Raw genomic sequence first — 18,536 nt, 5'->3', positions numbered from 1 at the left:
AGTTTTGGCATTAAAGACCCCCTAAAGTTTTCAAGGGGGTCCATGGACCACACTTTGAGAGCCACTGCCCTACAACACTGCTTAATATCTACCTAATTCCCTCTTCTTTAAGTCTTTGCTTAGAAGTTACCTGTTCCATGAGCTCTACCCTAACTACTGTATTTAGTGTAATCTATCACTATCCCCCAGCCACAGACCCCCACATTTTACTCTCATTTTTTAACACCTTTTAACATAATATGTGTTTATTATTTATATTAACTTAAAAAAAAATCTTCCTCTAAAATGTAAACTCTTTAGAGTTAGGAATCTTGGTCTTTTTTGTTTACTTACATATTCCAAACTTACAGTGTAATATCACATTAATAGGGCTTAAGACTTTTGTTAAGTAAATTTTCTGTGATTTTCTATGAGACAGATTCCTTTATCATTCAGATTTTTTTGAAATTTTATTTCCACAATCATATTTTATATTCTCAACAATAATTTTGTTTGTTCTTTGATTGCTCATCTTCATGTAGAATTTTGTTCTTTTATGGTTTCAGCAAATGTTCTTATCTGTGGATTTATAATTTTGGAAGTTTTCTTTTTTCTGATGTCTGTCTACATTTTTGTTTTGTTTATTGTTTGTTTGTCTTGATCTCTTTCCTACTGGAGGCTCTCCTCATATATCTGGTGATCCTTGACACGCTGGAAATACTCAGGAGGCAGGCACTAAAAAGCTGATTGGAAGATGGGTGTACAGGCTTGTTATCTTATGGGCTTCATTGTAGGATAATTGGGCAGCAAAACCATATTTTCTATGAGGAACTCAAAATTTCAGTATGTTTTCTAAAACCGTTTTGTTTCTCTAGAGACAGATTTTCCACTCTCCTATTGGAAGGTGGGTAGATTGGGTTGACTAGGTAATACCACTGGAGATCTGGGAGCTGGGAATTGCAAGAGGGCTGGAAGTTTTCAATTCAATCAGTATGTAACTTTTACTTAATCTCTATAGTTTCCAATCCAGTGTTTAATTTCAACCTCCTCTATGCTTGATACCCCAAAATTCAGTTTCTGTAGTTCACCAGTTGTGGTCAGGTATAAATGTCTACTGGACTCCTCAAAGATGAGATTTGTATTGCTATTTCTTCTTTTCCTTGTTTCTGAGAAGCCAGAAACAAATGCTTTTATTTTACTTTCTTAAAACTAGAACTCTGTAGGACTTTGTTTTTTAAATCATTGAGGGTGTGTGTGTATGATTTGGACATAGGGCATCCCAAATACGTATTTAATTATTTTTAAGAACTTTAAATTACCACATATCTTATTCAATATAAGATAAATAGGAATCGTAATCAGTTTCATATTTATATATAGTTTTCATGATCATAATTTTAAAACAATAGAATGTCTTAGTTTCTCTGGTATTTTTGTAGCATTAAATTTTCATTTTAAACAGAGTAGAAACAATTTTCCTAAAGAAACTTTGTTTTAGATAGAGAAAAATTTTAAATACTGGCTCTTTCTTCCCTTCCAGGTTTCACCTTGCTTAAATGTCCTGTCACGATTGTTGTTTAGCAGTGACCCAGATGTATTAGCAGATGTGTGTTGGGCCCTTTCTTATCTCTCCGATGGATCCAATGATAAAATTCAAGCTGTCATTGATTCTGGAGTCTGTCGAAGATTGGTGGAACTTTTGATGTAACTATAATTTATGGTTAATAAGTGTATGATTGTGTTTTAAATTTAGCAGTTAGAGTAATGGCCTTCTAAACATCTCAAGAATCACTATCTTCAGGAAGGATTGAAAAGCTACCAAGTCCACTCTGCAGAATAGCTATAATACTGAGAATTTGACCCTTAAACTTAGTTCTTATATCCTCTATTTGGAACTAATCAGTTTGTTAATGAATTTTACTAGTTTTAATCTCTTCAGGAATGGGCGGGACTTAATTCAACAAGTATTTATGAAATGCCTATTACCTGCTAGTTTTGTGCAATGTATTAGTGATATATGGAATACAGTTCCTGCTCTCACAGAACCAATAATCTAGTTAATTGTTCATTACAGTAATTAATTTGTGTATAAGTCCGTGCAGTGAAAAACATTTAGTATTTCACTTGTATTAAAGATCATGTTTCTTTTTGCTGGGCTGTTATTGCTACCTTCTTTAAAAAGAACAGATTTGCTTTACAAAGAAGTTAAAAAGTTGTAAGAAAACTTGTTTTAGAAAGATATTGTAGTTTCCTCATCCTCTTCTTTTAAAAAAGTGTATAATCTTTCATCCTTTCTTCTTTTGTCAGAAAACCATTAGGTAGGCCTAAACAAGGTAGATGGTAGAAAAAGAGAGGTTCGATAAGGGGTTGTAGCCCTAGCTTGAGGACAGCATCTGAGGAGGATGGGAAGGCAGATCCAACAGGGGGATCAGATCAGGACCCAGGTTAAGGATGGCACCCACTAGAGCAGAGCAGGTAAGCAGGCTGGAACAGGGGTTGGAGCCAACACACTATGGGATAGGATAGCAGCTTAGCTGGATCAGAAGACTGGTCATATATAGAGAGATTATGATCATGGAAGCCAGCTTCTTATTCTTAGAAAATGGAGATATACATATGAAAAGGAGAAAAGCCAAAATAATCTTGTGTTATTAGATCTGAAATAGAGGTATCAGTGTGAACTCATGGCTTTCATCATAAAAAGATAGATATAGAAAAAAATGTATATGTAAATATATGTGTATATATGTTATGTGTCCTCTTAGGGGCCTGAGAGCAGTGACACATCTGTACTAACACGATGAGCACACCAAATGCATAAATCTTGGTTTTTAAACACTATTCTCCACCACATAGAGTTAACAGGTTCTTAAAGAAATGACTAACTCCAGGGCTGGGACTGAGAAAAAAATAAGATGAACTCAGAAAGTAATGAGTACTCAAAGAATAGAGAAATGTCAAAAGCCCACAAAAGTCCACTTGAAGGGACTCCTACTGCTTAAACCTGGGATGATTTGAGCATTGAAATAAATTGTAGTAACATAACTTATTGAATAAAATAGGAATCCATGAGTCCACACTAAAATAAGTAGATAGATCAATAGATAGAAAAGACACATAGTTGAAGTGATAGCATTAGAAAATCATCATGGGCAACAATACTAATAATTATTAATAATTCAGACAATAAATATCAAGATATGCTAAAACTTATGGTGAAAGTAGGTTAAGGAATGGGATTTTACATAGTCTAAAAGTAGTATTTCTTCACAAAACAATTATAAAGGGAAAAACAGTAGTGTTAAAGTGAAGAAATCTGGGAGACACCATCTTAAGTGACCAGAGGCCAGTGCCACTATAATGGACAAAATAGATACCATATGCCATCCAATACTATGTAAGGAAAAGACTGTATAGCTTTTGTGACCTCAGCCAAAAGCATATAACTTGGTCTTAATCACTGAACAAAAAAACCCCCAAATAACTAGCTTGTGATTGTCAAAGGGAAAACTAAGGAACTGTTTTGAGTTGAAAGAGGCTAGAGAGACATGGGTGCAACACGTGATTCTGGGTTAGATTCTTTGTTATAGGAATATTACTGAGATAATTAGTGAAACTTGAATGGGATCTCTGGGTAGAGAGTATGCAAGAATTTTCTGTACAATTTTTGCAAATTTTCTTTAAATTTTAGTATAGTATGTAAGTTCATATTTTTATTACTTTTAGGCACAATGATTATAAAGTTGTATCACCTGCATTAAGAGCAGTTGGTAATATTGTGACTGGTGATGATATACAAACACAGGTGAGTTCAGACTTTAATGTGATGAACTGGTGACATAATGAACTTTAAGAAGTTTATCATGTTTCATACCACTTGATTACATATTAATCAAGATGTTATCATTACCATAATTATGCAGGCATCTACAATGTGACAGTAAGCATATTTTTGATAGTAAGCAATCCATCTCAGATACCTCTATCTGAAAGCACTATCCTAGACCTATATTGATGTAAAGAAGTACAAGATAGGAGTTCAGCTCTTGAGGGGTTTACAGTTCAATTGAGGAGAAAATATATATTGAAACAAAGCAAATTACCTGAGGTAGTATGTTTGCTGAGAACTGATTTGTCAGTAAATAGTATAAAAATTTAAAAAAGAGATCAGTGTGCTGAGAACTCTGTAGATTCCATAAAGGAGTTGGAACTAAAGCTAAATCTTAAAAGTGGAGAAGAATTTCAGCAGACTAGAAGAAATTCATGTGACTGTAGGTACAGAGACAGACGTGTGAGTTATGTTTAAGAAGCGTGAAACTTGACTGGTAAAGAAACTGCTAGTGAGATGGTGATTGGTTATAAATAGGTTAAAAGTGGGGTTGGAAATGGAAGGGCCTTTTATAGTAAATTGAAGACTGATTATGAGAATGGAAGGAATGATAGCAAGGAAACATTTCCAGATTGGTAACTAACTCTGTGTGTGTGTGTGTGTGTGTGTGTGTGTGTGTGTGTGTGTGTGTGTGTGTGTCTTTGTCTGCCTATCTTGGAGGATGGTGAGGTGTCAAGAAAAAAAGGTGTGTTGTCAGATTGACTTCAGATGTGGGGTGGTCTTTCTTGAAGACAGAAGCTTAAACTCTGAAACATTAAATCCTCCTTTGTTTGCCATCATAAAGTAAACTTTTTATTCTAATCTACATTCTTTCAGTTTTAATATTTTAAGGTCATATTTAGATACTTACCTTAGTTATCAAACAGATCTTTAGAAATTGATAGTTATTAATTTAAAATAGCTCTTTAAAATAAAATGCACTTCTAAACATACACTGTTTTGAGCAGAATTTCGGTGTACTGCTTCATATGTTTTTAACCAAGTAAACTTAATATAAATCATTGTGGGTACTGTGAAAATGGAACATAATTAATCTTGCCATGGAATAAAGAATGTAAAGAGACAAAGCAGACTATACTTACTTAGAAAAGGAAAATGGAAAATGGAACAGTAAAAATTTTAATGAAACAAACAGACTTATACACATTAAGGTTTCGTAACAGTTATGGAATTAGATACTTTCAGACTGTTTGAGATATGTTGATAGACAGATATATTTTTCCCTGTATATTTTTTTCATTTGGCAAAACTTAGAGGATGGTTGCTGACCAATCACTAAATCTCTCTTCAAGTAGTTGTATCAGTCGAACTGTGAATGTATTTGTAAACTTGAAGGACACACCTCTGAATATGCTGCTTTTATTTGCAGATGAGTGGATTGAGAGCAGGGCACCTCACTACACCAACATTGAACAACTTTTGGCAAATTGGGAGGGTAGAAGACAGCAAGTGCTTAAGTTTTACTTTGAGAGGAATTGCTTTTTCCTTTTTTCTCAATGCAGTTAATGATTTTTAATGCAGAATGATTTTTGTGTTTCTAAATAGTATTTTTCTTTGAAGTTTTGAATTTTATTTATTTTTTATACAGCAGTTTCTTATTAGTTATCTATTTTATACATATTAGTGTAGCTGTGTCAATCCCAATCTCCCAACCACTACCACCCCCTGCTTTCCCCCCTTGGTGGCCATATGTTTGTTCTCTACATCTGTGTCTCTATTTCTGCCCTGCAAACCGGTTCATCTGTACCAAATAATTAGTATATTTTTGTGTAGTTTTTCTCCAATAAAACTTTCTATTTCCATTTTTTGTTGTTGTTGTTTGTTTTAGGTAATTTTAAATTGCTCTGCATTACCCTGTCTCTTACACTTATTGAGTAGCTCAAAGGAGTCAATCAGAAAAGAAGCCTGCTGGACTGTTTCAAACATCACTGCTGGAAATAGAGCTCAGATTCAGGTAAATACCTTTCAGATCTGAAAAAACAAGAAGATCTCAGGAGTCATTCTGGGCGAAAGTCAGCATTTTATCAGTGATTTGTTTTTAGTGAGTTACTAAAAAAAGATTCTTAAAAGATTCTTGAAAAGTGTTTTAAAAACTGGACTTTCCTCCTTTAAAATAATAACATTTACTTGTAGTAGGCATTCTAGTACCGTGCCTGACATTTAGTCTTTAAAAAGGGATTGAATTTTATTAGGCTTAAATATAAGTTAGGCAATGATCTTCCTCTCAAAGCTTTTAAATAATGATTTATTAGTGTCCCATCAAGCTCCTTGAGTCAGTGATGACTAATGCATTTTGATCAATCATATGTTGGTGCTTTATCATCTTTAAAATTTATATTCTCCAGTCTTAAAAAGAAAGTATGTGAAAGTTTGTTGGAAGATTGGAAATAAAATATTTCCAAAGGTGTTTCCAAAAAGTCATTTTAAAGCCAACAAGTTTCAAAATTCATCTACTTCCTAATATTTTTAAAATAGTATTTGCATTGATTATGATTATTTTTTTCTCCTCAGGGTGTTATAGATGCAAATATTTTTCCTGTATTAATTGAGATTCTTCAGAAAGCAGAGTTTCGCACCAGGAAAGAAGCAGCTTGGGCGATAACTAATGCGACATCAGGAGGCACTCCAGAACAGATAAGGTGTGAAACAGATTTTTTAAACTGTTTTATAAATGTAAATAGGACAAAATTTCAAATAATACATATTTTTTATTTGTTGATGAAACTAAAACATTATTTCTAAGTTTCTTAAGCATTTCTAATATGAAATGACAGCATTTGTTATATCAGTTATTCATTCACAGTGGTTTATTTTTTTCATTTAAAGTATAATTAACATCATTCTCCTTGGCAGACTACTTATGAAAAATCAGAGGTTTAAAAAATTGAAGAAGCCTGTGTTAATTTGAAAAATATACTATCATGGGCATTAAGTATTTTTTAGGTCATTAAAATCACATGCATGTAACTTTATAAAATGGCTAATAAATTTAAATATCCACTTATTTAAAATAAAATTGAAACAGACATTCCTAATTCGTTGTTAGCTTTACCTATGGATAGTATCTCACTTTTATTTTTCCATAAATTATTCTTTTTTTTTCTTAGGATAGCTTTTTGATTCTAGCCTTTTATTGTTTATTTGTTTCTTTTACTAACAATATAAATAATAGGTATATGGGCTTTGAAGTCAGCCTGCTTTCAAATCCTGTTCCTTTAATAAAAGATGTGTGACCTTTACAAAGTCATTTAGTCTCTCTAATCCACAGTTTTCTTCATTTTTTAAATGGATTCAATAATGGATAGTACCTTGTGGTAGTATGTTGACAATTAAATGTAATTTGTACATTTAAAGTGCTTTAGCATGGTGCCTAAACGTTAAGGTCTGTACTAAGATTAGCTATTATCATTATTATAATTTATTATAATTTTTATTATCAATTCCTAAATCTCTTTTCATCTTCTGCTTTCACTCTTTTTTTTTTTTTTGGCTGCACCTTGTAGCTTTCGGGATCTTAGTTCCCTAACCAGAGATAGAACCCATGCCCTCTGCAGTGGAAGCACAGAATCCTAATCATTGGATTGCCAGGGAATTCCCTGCTTTTACTCTTTTTTCCTTGATAGCAAAATTCTACTTTGCAATTCTATAAAAGCCTGACTTCCTACAGAATCTTCTTGTTCTGAGGATCCCTTCATGAAACTCAGGACTTTTTAGGTTTCTTGAAGTGACTATTTAGGAAATATTTTCTAATGCATATTTGATTTATTTCTTAATTTATAAAACAAGAAGTCAGTCTGCTATGCCATTTTACAAATCATGTAGAGGATTTTGAAATCTACTTATTGGGAGATCATTGTCTATTATTGCCTTCATTTCTACTGTTATCTTCTTTTCTCAGATTCATATCTCTACATGTTGATAACATCTGTCTGCTTTTTATTTTCCATTCCTCTTCTTTGATTTAATTAGTATTATTTCCATTTCATTTGTGTCATGAATACAAGCAGTAATAAAACAAGGTCTTTCATTTGTTCTAACTTGTATTTTTTTTAATGCTGGTGTTATTTTTATGTGCTTAGGGGCCCAAAGTTTGTCCACCTATAAACAGTTGTATTTTTTTCAATTTATTTTCATCTTTGTGTCTGTTCCATATATTATTCCTTAAAATGTATTAGTATGGGGCTTCCCTGGTGGCGCAGTGGTTGAGGGTCCGCCTGCTGATGCAGGGGACACGGGTTCGTGCCCCAGTCCGGGAAGATCCCACATGCTGCGGAGCGGCTGGGCCTGTGAGCCACGGCTGCTGAGCCTGCGCGTCCGGAGCCTGTGCTCTGCAACGGGAGAGGCCACAACAGTGAGAGGTCCGCGTGCCGCAAAAAAAAAAAAAAAAAAAGTATTAGTATGAATCAGGTGTCCAAACTGAGATCATTATTTTTCTAGCCAGTTTTCACTTTTTCATTAACTCTACATATATGGGAAGAAGTCTTGATCTCAGATAAGGTTCAGCATGCATATCACTAATATTTACTGAGTGCCAGTTGTTGTGCTAAGTCGTTTCAATTATTGAGCATCAGCAGTGCATCAGATACTTTCAAGTATTTTCTTTTCTTTAACTTTATAACTCTGTGAGATAGTTATTCATTCAGCAATTATATTTGATCAGTCACAGTAATAATAGTATATGGCAAGTGAGTGCTCCAGTGAAGGTATGCACATTTAAAAAAGCCAGGGGGTGGGGGGATGGAAACTGTTACTGAATACCTGCAGTATTCTTACAGCAACCTTCTGTGTTTGGTACTATTATTATTCCCACTTAAGATGTGGAAACTGAGGCACAGAGAAGTTACTCAAAAATCACACAACTAATAAGGAGTGTAATTAGGACTTGAAGCCATGCAGCCTGGCTTTAGAGCATATTTAATATGGACTTCAGGACATGCTTAATGTGGACTTTTTGCCAAGTGAACAAATCAGTTACTTTAAGGAGCTAATAACAACTAGAAAAGGAAAAAAGCATTAGGAAATGAGTAGAATAGTTTTTGTGATCATTATTTATTAAAATTATTCACAACATGGCCTGTTTTGCTCCTAGAAGCCGTCTATGCTTCTGAAACATAGCAGATGTTTTAGAACATTAACTACAATTGTTTTTGTGGGAAATTTCCTGAAGTTTGATTTAGATGTCTTCTCCATCTTCATTTCTACCTACCTGTTCCTTTAATAAAAGATGTGTGACCTTTACAAAGTCATTTAGTCTCTCTAATCCACAGTTTTCTTCTCTTGGGAGAAGACTCCATGTGACTCCATGTGTTTCATGGGCTAACTAACCATAAAAATCAAAACCAAAAATAAACCTTGAGCCCATTATTCTTAGTGCTCATATGCTATGCAAAAACAGGTGTAAGTACCAATTTGCTTGCATGTATTTTTTTCTAATATTTGTAATACCATTTATTGCTAATTATGTTAAATTATGAAACTAGGAGAGTAAGAATTTTCAGGTTCCTATGTAAGTGAAAATTTAAATTTTTTGATGTTTTAGATTGTATAGGAATACTTAATTGTTTAGCATTTCGCTGAAGAATATTTTCATGTCATTGCTATAAATAATATTTATTTAAATCTTTTAAAATGTTTTTTCCCCGCTTTTCTTTTTTTAATTACTCTGAAGGTATTTGGTAGCCTTAGGCTGCATTAAACCACTTTGTGACCTATTGACTGTTATGGACTCTAAAATAGTCCAAGTGGCTTTAAATGGACTTGAAAATATTTTACGTCTTGGAGAACAAGAATGTAAGCAGAATGGAATAGGCATTAATCCATACTGTGCCCTCATTGAAGAAGCATATGGTAAGCAGTCAAAAATTTATAATTACTATCAATTTTTTTAATTGAGATACAAGTGATATATTGGTTTCATGTATATAACATAGTGATTCAATATTTGTATATACTGCAAAATGAGCATAATAATTTTAGTTCATGTCATGAAACATAGTTAAAAATTTTTTTCTTGTAATGAGAACTCTTCAGATTTACTGTCTTAGAAGCTTTCAAACATACAATACAGTATTATTAACTATAGTCCCCATTGCTGTACATTACTTCCCCAAAGCTTGTACAAACTAGAAGTTTGTGCCTTTTGGCAGCCCCTTTCACCCATATAATTCACCCCCCACCTGCTGCCTCTGGCAACCGCCAATCTATCTGTGCTCTGTATCTATGAGCTCGTTTTTTGTTTGTTTGTTTGTTTTTTTAGATTCTACATATAAGTGATATTATACAGTATTTGTCTTTATCTATGACTTGTTTCACTGACTGTAATGTCCTTAGGGTCCATCCAGGTTGTTGCAAATGGCAAGATTTCCTTCTTTTTTATGGCTGAATAATATTCCACTGTGTGTAGAATGAATATATATATATATATATATATATACACACATATACATATACATTTTCTTATCCATTCATTCTTTGATGGATACTTAGATTGCTTCCATGTCTGGGCTATTGCAAATAATGCTGAAGTGAACATGAGGGTTCATATATTTTTTGAGTTAGTGTTTTCATTTTCTTCAGATAAATGCCCAGAAGTAGAATTGCTGGATTATACAACACTTATATTTTTAATTTTTTGAGGAGCCTCTGTACTGTTTTCCATAGTGGTTGCATCAGTTTACATTCCCACCAACACTGCACAAGGGTTCCCTTTCTCCACATCCTTGCCAATGCTTATCTTGTCTTTTTCATAATAGTTATTCTAACAGGTGTTAAGTGATACCTTGTTGTGGTTTTGATTTGCATTTCCCTGATGATTAATGATGTTGAGCATCTTTTCATGTACCTGCTGGCCATCTGTGTATCTCCTTTGGAAAAGTGTCCATTCAGATCTTCTGCCCATTTTTTAATTGGATAGTTTGGTTTTATGCTATTGAGTTGTATGAATTCTTTATATATTTTGGATATTAAGCCCCTACCAGGTATATGATTTGCAAGTACTTTCTCTCATTTCATAGGTTATCTTTTCATATTATTGATGTTTTCCTTTGCTGTGCAGAAGTTTTTTAGTGTGATGTGGTCCCACTTGTTTATCTTTACTTTTGTGGTCTTTTCTTCTGGCATCAACTTCAAAATTCAAAAAACCATCGCCAAGACCAGTGTCGAGGAGCTTACCGCCTATATTTTCTTCTAGGAGTTTTATGGTTTCATGTGTTACATTTGAGTCTTTAATCCATTTGGAGTTAGCTTTTGAGTATGGTGTAAGATGGTGGTCCAGTTTCATTCTTTTGCATGTAGCTATCATTTTCACAGCATCACTTATTGAAAAGACTGTCCTTTTCCCCCATTGCATATTCTTGGCTCCTTTGTCATAAATTAATTGACTATATATGTGGGTTTATTTCTGGGCTCTCTACTCTGTTCCACTGATCTGCTTATATGCCAATACTATACTGTTTTGGTTATTATAGCTTTATAATATAGTGTGTAAATCAGGGAACATGATACCTCCAGCTGTGTTCTTCTTTCTCAAGATTTCTTTGGCTATTTGGGTTCTTTTGTGGTTCTATACAAATTTCAGATTAATTGTTATATTTCTGTGAAAAATGCCGTTGGAATTTTGATGGAGATTGTATTGGATCTGTAGATTGCTTTGGATAGTATGAACATTTTAACAGTATTAATTCTTCTAATCCATGAGCATAGAATGTCTTTCTGTTTATGTGTGTCTTCTTTAGTTTCTTTCATCATAGTTTTCATGGTACAGGTCTTTCATGAACCTCCTTGGTTAAGTTTATTCCAAGGCATTTTATTCTTTTTGATGGAATTGTAAATGGGATTGTTTTCCTTATTTCTCTTTCTGATAGTTTGTTACTAGGGTATAGAAATGCAACAGATTTTTGTATATTGATTTTATATCCTGTGGCTTTACTGAATTCATTGATTAGTTATAACAGTTTTTTGGTGGGGTCTACAATTTTCTGTATATAATATGTCATCTGCAAATGGTGACAGTTTTACTTCTTCATTTCTGAATTGAATGACTTTTCTTTTTATTGCCTAATTGCTCTGGCTAGGACTTCCATTACTATGTTGAATAAAAGTGATGAGAATGGACAATCTTGTCTTGTTCTTGATCTTCGAGGAAAAGCTTTCAGCTTTCCACTGTTGAGTATGATGTTACCTGTGGGCTTGTCATATATGGCCTTTATTATGTTAAGGTACATTCACTATATACCCACTTTGTTGAGAGTTAGTCAATTCTTGATTATCTACCATAGGCATTTTCCCCCTCTAATTCTATAAAAATATTTTGTGTAAAAGCAGTATAATATTTTTGATATCTTTTTTTTACAGTTACCCTTAATTCTATTATCCTAACAATTTCTTTTTATTATTTACCATCCTTTTTACATTGTCCTTATGCAGAATTAGTTTACATTGATATAATTGCAGTCCATGTATAGTTTGGTGTTCTACTTTCAACATTTTGGAGAAATTTTACATTTTCTCCAAACAATACATAATTTCTATGATTTGCATAATTTTCTGTGATTTGCAATAGCCACATAATGTTATAAAAAGAGAATGTTGCCTGCTGTTTTAGCCATATTAAGTGGGGTTTTAGCCACACTCTTGTAGTTGACCATTAGTTTGTTTCCAATTCGTTTTGCACTTTACATATGCCAAAATAAACATCTTTCTGATGCTTATTTTTTAATATTTTTATTAAAAATATATCATTAATATATTTTAATATTTATAATATACAAATAATACAAAATATACAAAAATATAATATTTATTAATATTTTTCTTCTGTTGAGTTAATACTTGGGGATAAAATTTCAAGGATATTATTGCTGAGCTTGGGCACAAACTTCTTTTTAAGTTTTTGATATGTTTTCTCATTTTGCTTTCTGAAGGCATGTTACTCGGCAGTGTCACTGCCTCTTACTTGTTTTGTTGATTTTGCTGATTTAGCCAATGTAAAATGGTACCACCAAGTTGTTTTTATGTGTTTCTTGTTTTATTTCATGTAGAAAGTGGTGTGTATTTTCCATGTGTTAGTATATTTCCTTATCTCAATTACATCTTTATTATACTTTGTCCAGTTACCAACTTGTCATTTTTTGTAAAAATTTGAATTTTATTTTATAGTTTATTTTAATACAGCTTTTCTCCCATCCTTTTTACCTTTTTAATTTAATGAGATAAACTGTGTTCTTTTATAATTAATAAATGGTTCAGCCTAATATTTTATTCCTTCAAAGTTTACAAAGTCATTGTCCTCACAGAGATTTGATGAAAATTATTTTATTTATTGGCTAGATTTTTCTGATTGGAGTCTTAAGATATTTAACTTAACTCACATGGAATTTATTTTAGGATAACACATGAATCTAAGTCAGTATTTTTTCCTCTCAATATATTTCCATTAAATATTCACTTTCTGTCTTAAGTCCTATTATATTATATGGTTGAGTCAAGCTTTTATTTGTGATTCTTGAACCAAGCCTGGGAGATCACTTTGCCTTTATTTCAAATTATATAATGTCAATGGTTAAAACATCATATAAATAAAAGTTATCAATCACTGATATAAGAATATTTCCTTACTACAATCATTATTTTGATCCCAAGTTATACTAGAGTTTAGGCTATTCTATGATTGTATATAGATATGACTACTTTGCTTATTCCTTATATCCTGCAATCATATAATTGAAGAGGTTTATCTGTAATAAGTGAAAAAGATTTTTAGCATCACCCAGACTTGTATGTAGATTATTTTCTTGTGAGCAATAAACTAGAGCACTGTAGATTCTCCTTATACTATTGAAATGAGCTTTTTCAGTTTCACTTATAGGCTGTATTGGATTTGCAAATAGTATTCATTTATCCTTATTGATACCTTTTGGCTCATTCTGTGAGAGAACTTGTGTGGTAGCTTGCTTGTATTTTAGTTTTTTTCTTTTTATTTTGTTGCTTTCCCTTTTTGTGCTTTTTATTTAGCACAGTTACTCTGGAAACAACTTGTGGAGTTACATAATGTAAAACTGTCATTTTAAAATTCAGAAACTAAAGTACAGAGGAACCAAACTTATTTGGGAAAAATCACACAACTGGAAGGGTGGAGTCTATGATCTTCCTACTCCCCAGCCGGTGCTTATTCTTCATACCACATTGCCCCATTCTTTCATTCTTGAAGTATAAGGCATAAGTGTTGGCTATCAGTATGTGCAAAAATTAGATTAAAGTTATGATATCACTTATATGTAGAATCTAAAAAATACTACAAACTAGTGAATATAACAAAAAAGAAGCAGACTCTTATAGAGTAAACTAGTGGTTACCTGTGGGGTGGGGGAGTGGGAAGTACAAACTATTGGGTGTAAGATAGGCTCAAGGATGTAGTATACAGCACAGGGAATATAGCCAATATTTTGTAATAACTGTAAATGGAAAGTAACCTTTAAAAATTATATTTTCATCTTTTTAATTAGATAAAAATAACAATCCAATTGCCAGTGGACTGATGGATGCTATTGATTCATTATTTTGACTTAAATGTATGTTGAAATTCGAGTAACAACTTTGTATTTGACATATGCTTTGCGTTAATAGGCCTGGATAAAATCGAATTTCTTCAAAGTCATGAAAATCAGGAAATTTACCAAAAGGCTTTTGATCTGATTGAACATTACTTTGGTGTAGAAGATGACGACTCCAGTATTGTACCTCATGTGGATGAAAACCAACAACAGTTTGTATTTCAGCAGCAGGAAGCACCAATGGAAGGGTTTCAACTTTAACTTGGTAGGAGGAAAAATTAATGGCTAAAAAGGGTAGCTTCAGATATCTCCCTTTTCTTGTAATGTCATTAGGAATATTTGATGTGTTTTTATGTAGAACAAAAAAGAGACGTTAATGCACTTTTAAAAAGCAAAACAAAACAAGTTTCCATCCATATGCAACCTTTTATTATAGTTTTGTTGTTATTTTGGTGTGCCTGTATATATGTCTTTCATTGTTTTTTTTGTATCTATTTGTGAACAGTTAAATACATTATGAGATTATTTAATAATTTAAGCCTGAAAAGGAAAACTTTAGTAAAGTATTACAATAATGGTTCTGAATTTTTCTAGCATTCTTAGAAACTGCACATTAGCAGTACAGCTGTCGATAATTGCATTTTGGCAGTAAGTTTGATATGCCCATTCTTTACTAAATCTACCTCTCAAAGCAAAAACAAAACAAAAGAGCTTCAGAAGCATGAAACAGAGAAAAAGCTAAATTAGAATGTGAAAATAGCTATTACCTTAAATTATAAATCACTGTGCTGTAAGTTATACTTTGCAAAAAAAAATTACTACAGAAAACCTGTAAAAGTTACTTATAAATTACAGAAGAAATATTGTACTGATAATCAATTAAAATGTGGCAATTGTGAAGAAAGAAGCTGTTCTTCATGTTGAACACATTAAAATGATTACACAACATTTAAATGTTTGTGTTTTTAACATATAAATGCTATTATATTAGTATATTTTGTATTTTGACCAAATATGCCAACATTTTTGAAATAGTGTTTTATTATTTTTTCACTGCTCATTTTAAAGAGCATCATGAGATGCCATCATGAATCTAAAGTAGTGCTGCATAGCAAAAATAATACTGTATTCCTTTCTCTGATTTTTCAGAGCAGTAATTGAAAAGTTTCACTTTCTATGTAATAATGAACTTAGGTACTTGAATGGCAAAATTCTCCTGAAGAAATCACCTTGTTATGTGTTAAATTTTATTAAATGGACTTAATGGTTTGGACACAAAAGGATGCTATTCATGAAAATTACTAAGGATTCTTTAATTGGTTGAACCCTATATTAGGATTTTTTTCCCCTTTGGTGATCCTCAAAGGGTCAAACTGCTGCTTGTTAATGAACCATCGTATTAGATTACATTTGTATCAGATTTGTCAATATAATGTATGTGTTTATGTATTAACAGCAAAAACCTCTTCATACTGTGAAACTTTAAAAAAAGTTTCAATAGAAAATTATATATATATTTATTTACAGATACATATATATGTGTGTGTCTGTGTGTTTTTCTCACAGTACTATACTTGGTAGTTTTCTAAGCAGATATGGTACTGTTGAATCAGTCTTTTCATTATTATAGTTATGTGCAGGCTATTTACATTTCCAATTGTATACCTAAAATACTTGTTTAAAAATTAGTTTACTGATGTTTTAAGATGGGAACTAAAAGCATTTTTGATATGATTCATAGTCTATTCTGTAAAGAAGGTTTCATTTATGATAGCATTTATAATGTTTCTGCTGGAAATCAGAGGTATGTTACAAGAAGGAAATGTATATAGGAGTACTTTTAAATAGTATGACACTTTGTAAATTAAATATCATGAAACTAAGCTTTTGGCAAGACACTTAAAAACCTACAAGCTATACAATACAGGTTTAAATGGTGTCCACAATGCTGACTGCATCTGCCAAACTTCTTTTATATTGTTAAGTAGAAGATTGTATCTGTGCCCTTTTTATTGTAGTAGAAGTTATGAAGTTCAGTATATGTATATTCAAAAGAACAGGGTAGTTATATTAAAGATCACCAAATTGATGGTGAATTTATCAGATAAACACTTTTTTGTGATGCAGATAGTTTATAAGTGTCAGGTGACAGGGTGTTCCACTCTTTCTAATCAATTGAACTTGTTAATGCAGCATAATTCATAAACTAACCAGCTGTGCCTGCTTTTTTTTTGAGGACCCTGTAGTCACATTAATAAATCTTTAAGCTAAGTCTTTCAAACAAAATAGTTCTTACAGAAGGAAAAATAATAGAAATAATAGAATGACCTTTGAGGGGAGGATTTTTAAATTTTTGCCAGTGAAATAAGCATTATATCTCTAAATATAGAATTTGACCATATTTTAAGCATTTATATATAAAATTATATTTAATTCATTGGATCTGTTACTTGGGTAATGAATTTGATTAGATGTGAATGCAAGGGGTAATATGTAATAGTTGGTGTGGTGATGACTTTATTGAACCAATACTAGCAAATACTTTGTTCCTACAAATTTTTTTAATATGACTACTCTTTTCAAATGTACTATTTTAAATGCTCCAAAATGTATTTTCATTAATCTTCACTGACCCTTGTGGGAAAAATTTTCTTTTTTCAACATGCTTTCCTAAGATTTATTATATTTTAATCCGAGAGAAACTGTGCCAAAAAAAAAACAATGAAAACATGTTGTAAAAGGGCAATGCATGCAACATTAATGTAAAAATCAAGAGAATACTTGAAAGAGTCCTTTACATTTATTGAATTAAATTCGGTGTTTTATTTTTGTCTGAATTTGAATTTTTACTAGCTAATCTATGCAATTATGCTTACTTGTTTTATATTTGTAAGTACTTGACTCAATGCCCTGGGGGTTTTTTTACTCTAAGTTTTATTTTGAAAATTGTTCCTAGAACTTAATTTTTAGTGTCATTTTGTTCACTTGCTGGTAGCACTAGAACAAGCAAGCAAAAATAAAAACCAAAAAAAAAGTGATAAAATCTGTTGGCACAGAAACAGCATATCATTTGGTAACTGTAAAACCTATTTGCAGATAAAGGTTGATTTTTTGGATAAAGGACTTTTGTTGGACAAAGCATTACCTTTGCCTTCATATTTTTTCTTCTCTCAAGAAGGAGCATTATGGATAAAGTAATTATAATACAAAGTCTTCGTGGATTTTTGTTGCTGTTCTAAATTCAGCAATCTACTGGCTGCTTTGTGAAACTGTGAAATCAAAGTAATTGTTGTTAACCTTTACTCATTTTAGTTCATAGCATTACTGTTTTATGAAATGTAACATATTAGGAGCCAATATGATGGATCTCTAAAAGGATAATGCATCTTTAAATTCTAATTGGGAAGTGGGATGAGGGGAAGATATTCTTGCCAAACTAAATAAACCAACATTTGAGTAGTATGCAATATTATGAAATGTTACAGCACTATATTAAAAATAATAAAATACTATTTTACGATTGCATTTATATAAGTGTTTCATTTGTTTTCACTTATGATTGTATATGCCTAATAAAGCAAAAATAGATGCCCTGATTCATTAAAATTCCATCCCCTTTCTAAAACCAGTAAGATTTCATTGGTAGCATTATCTGATAAAGTAGTATGTTGCTTTTATTTTAGAACTTGTATATTCAGCTGTAACGGGGAACATATCCAATTTATCTTTGTAGCTCAAGTCTTGGCAGCTAGTGGGACATTCACATGTTTCAGCTGAGATTATTTTTCTGTTATTTTAATGCAGTACAATGCATTTATTTAAGGCTTAGAGTTTTAAACCTAATAAATACGAGGGAATGTCTGATTTAACTTCCTTAATATACTGTGAAACACAAAATCACACAGTAGCCAAGCTTAGGCCCTCCTAGCTTACTGTTTTTATTTTTTTCTTCTTCCATTACCATGGTTTTCTGTTGTTCATTTTTTTTGTGTGGGGGGGTGTGTCTGTTTGTTTTGGCTGGCGTCATTTCCTTCAGTATTTGAAACTATGTTAATCACAGAGTAGTGAAACTAATTGGATCAATTATTTTTAGGGTTTCTTGCTCCCAGTAAAGTGGT

The 18,536-nt window shown here is 32.1% G+C and overlaps 1 protein-coding gene across 1 annotated transcript in view; it reads left to right on the top strand.

The window, feature by feature from the left end:
* The window catches only part of KPNA5 (karyopherin subunit alpha 5), a 49,029-nt gene extending 31,098 nt beyond the window's left edge, over window positions 1-17,931 (top strand). Inside the window, exons 9-14 of the mRNA XM_060167283.1 lie at window positions 1,520-1,683; window positions 3,706-3,784; window positions 5,697-5,822; window positions 6,380-6,507; window positions 9,537-9,715; window positions 14,492-17,931. Of these exons, the coding sequence (XP_060023266.1) occupies window positions 1,520-1,683; window positions 3,706-3,784; window positions 5,697-5,822; window positions 6,380-6,507; window positions 9,537-9,715; window positions 14,492-14,679 (864 nt within the window). The 3' untranslated portion in view covers window positions 14,680-17,931. The remainder of the gene's footprint in view (window positions 1-1,519; window positions 1,684-3,705; window positions 3,785-5,696; window positions 5,823-6,379; window positions 6,508-9,536; window positions 9,716-14,491) is intronic.
* The last annotated feature ends 605 nt before the right edge of the window (window positions 17,932-18,536 follow it).

This window comes from Lagenorhynchus albirostris, chromosome 12 (assembly GCF_949774975.1).
Source record: "Lagenorhynchus albirostris chromosome 12, mLagAlb1.1, whole genome shotgun sequence".
Taxonomy (NCBI): Eukaryota; Metazoa; Chordata; class Mammalia; order Artiodactyla; family Delphinidae; genus Lagenorhynchus; species Lagenorhynchus albirostris.
The sequence above is the reverse complement of the archived record's forward strand: the minus strand, read 5'-3'. Positions and strand labels throughout refer to the sequence as shown.